The following is a 1,029-nucleotide window of genomic DNA, read 5'->3' as shown; positions in this document are numbered from 1 at the left end:
TAGCACAGAACTGAAGTGGAAACTGGTTCCTTGACTTGTTCACAGTTAAATCTCCATTCCTGCACTCTGATCATTAAGAAACACACAACATAGTAGATATTAGAAATACTATAATAATACCTGCTGGTTCGCATACGGCAGCAGCATAAAGATCATTCCTGCATCTCCCATTAAATGTATTGTATATAACAGGAGTACGACATTCTTTCAGTTTTGTTTCATATCCAGTGCATGCAAAAAAGTTATAGTAATAAATAGGCGAAAGTCGAGTATTACTGGTGACATTAGTGATATCTATACAAAATTAATGCATGACTCTCATACCTATGGTCTTACCTCCTTTTGATAGCTTCTTTCCCAACTGTTGACAAGCAACATCTGCATTAATTTTATTCTGTTTGATATTATTACTGGCACACATATACCCCCAAATCCCTCCGCTGCAGAATTGCAGTATAGGCCCATTGCCTGGATCAACTCTCAAGTCTCCTTCATAACAACCTGTTTATAATGAAGTCAATAACTTAGATCCAGAAAAGTACACAAGATTTTACTGTTTTCTCCACTTCCACAAGTTGCAATGATAATAATAATACAGAAAACTGCCCAGGGCTGCATTACATTCAAGGTAAAACTGAACAAAATGAAATGAGTTGATTACTTTATACGTTTATTTCCTCATCAAAAAAATTTATTGCAATAATTATTATTAATAATAATAATAACAATAATAATGAATAATAATTATAATACAGTGAACAGATGAGAGAGAGAGAGAGGGGGGGAAGGGAGGAAAAAGAAGAAATGAAACAAAAAGATTTATTTATAACAGTTAAGAATGAAAACAGGAGAGAGAGCTCTTAAATGTGATGCCGTCTTAAAATAGTTGTGGCCAAGCAGACGTAGAACCGTCCCGCCATTTTGGATCGCAAGCAATACTCGCCCTACACAGCGGGCAAGTCCTCTCTCTATCAAACCATTGGAGGACACAGTTCTCACAAAAAACATGCTAAAGCATACAAAAGAGAG

The 1,029-nt window shown here is 35.8% G+C and overlaps 1 protein-coding gene across 1 annotated transcript; it reads right to left on the bottom strand.

The window, feature by feature from the left end:
• Window positions 1–6: 6 nt before the first annotated feature.
• LOC109593603 (uncharacterized) lies at window positions 7–1,023 on the bottom strand (the record flags this gene model as incomplete). The annotated part of the gene is made up of 4 exons (XM_020008609.1): window positions 555–1,023; window positions 337–501; window positions 121–294; window positions 7–66 (listed from the first exon to the last, which is right to left on the bottom strand). Coding segments are annotated over exons 1-4 (463 nt in total), but the record flags the coding sequence as incomplete, so codon positions are not given.
• Window positions 1,024–1,029: the final 6 nt, after the last annotated feature.

This window comes from Amphimedon queenslandica, unplaced genomic scaffold (genome assembly GCF_000090795.2).
Source record: "Amphimedon queenslandica unplaced genomic scaffold, v1.1 AMPQUscaffold_654_Cont27328, whole genome shotgun sequence".
In the NCBI taxonomy this organism is placed as follows: domain Eukaryota; kingdom Metazoa; phylum Porifera; class Demospongiae; order Haplosclerida; family Niphatidae; genus Amphimedon; species Amphimedon queenslandica.
The sequence above is the reverse complement of the archived record's forward strand: the minus strand, read 5'-3'. Positions and strand labels throughout refer to the sequence as shown.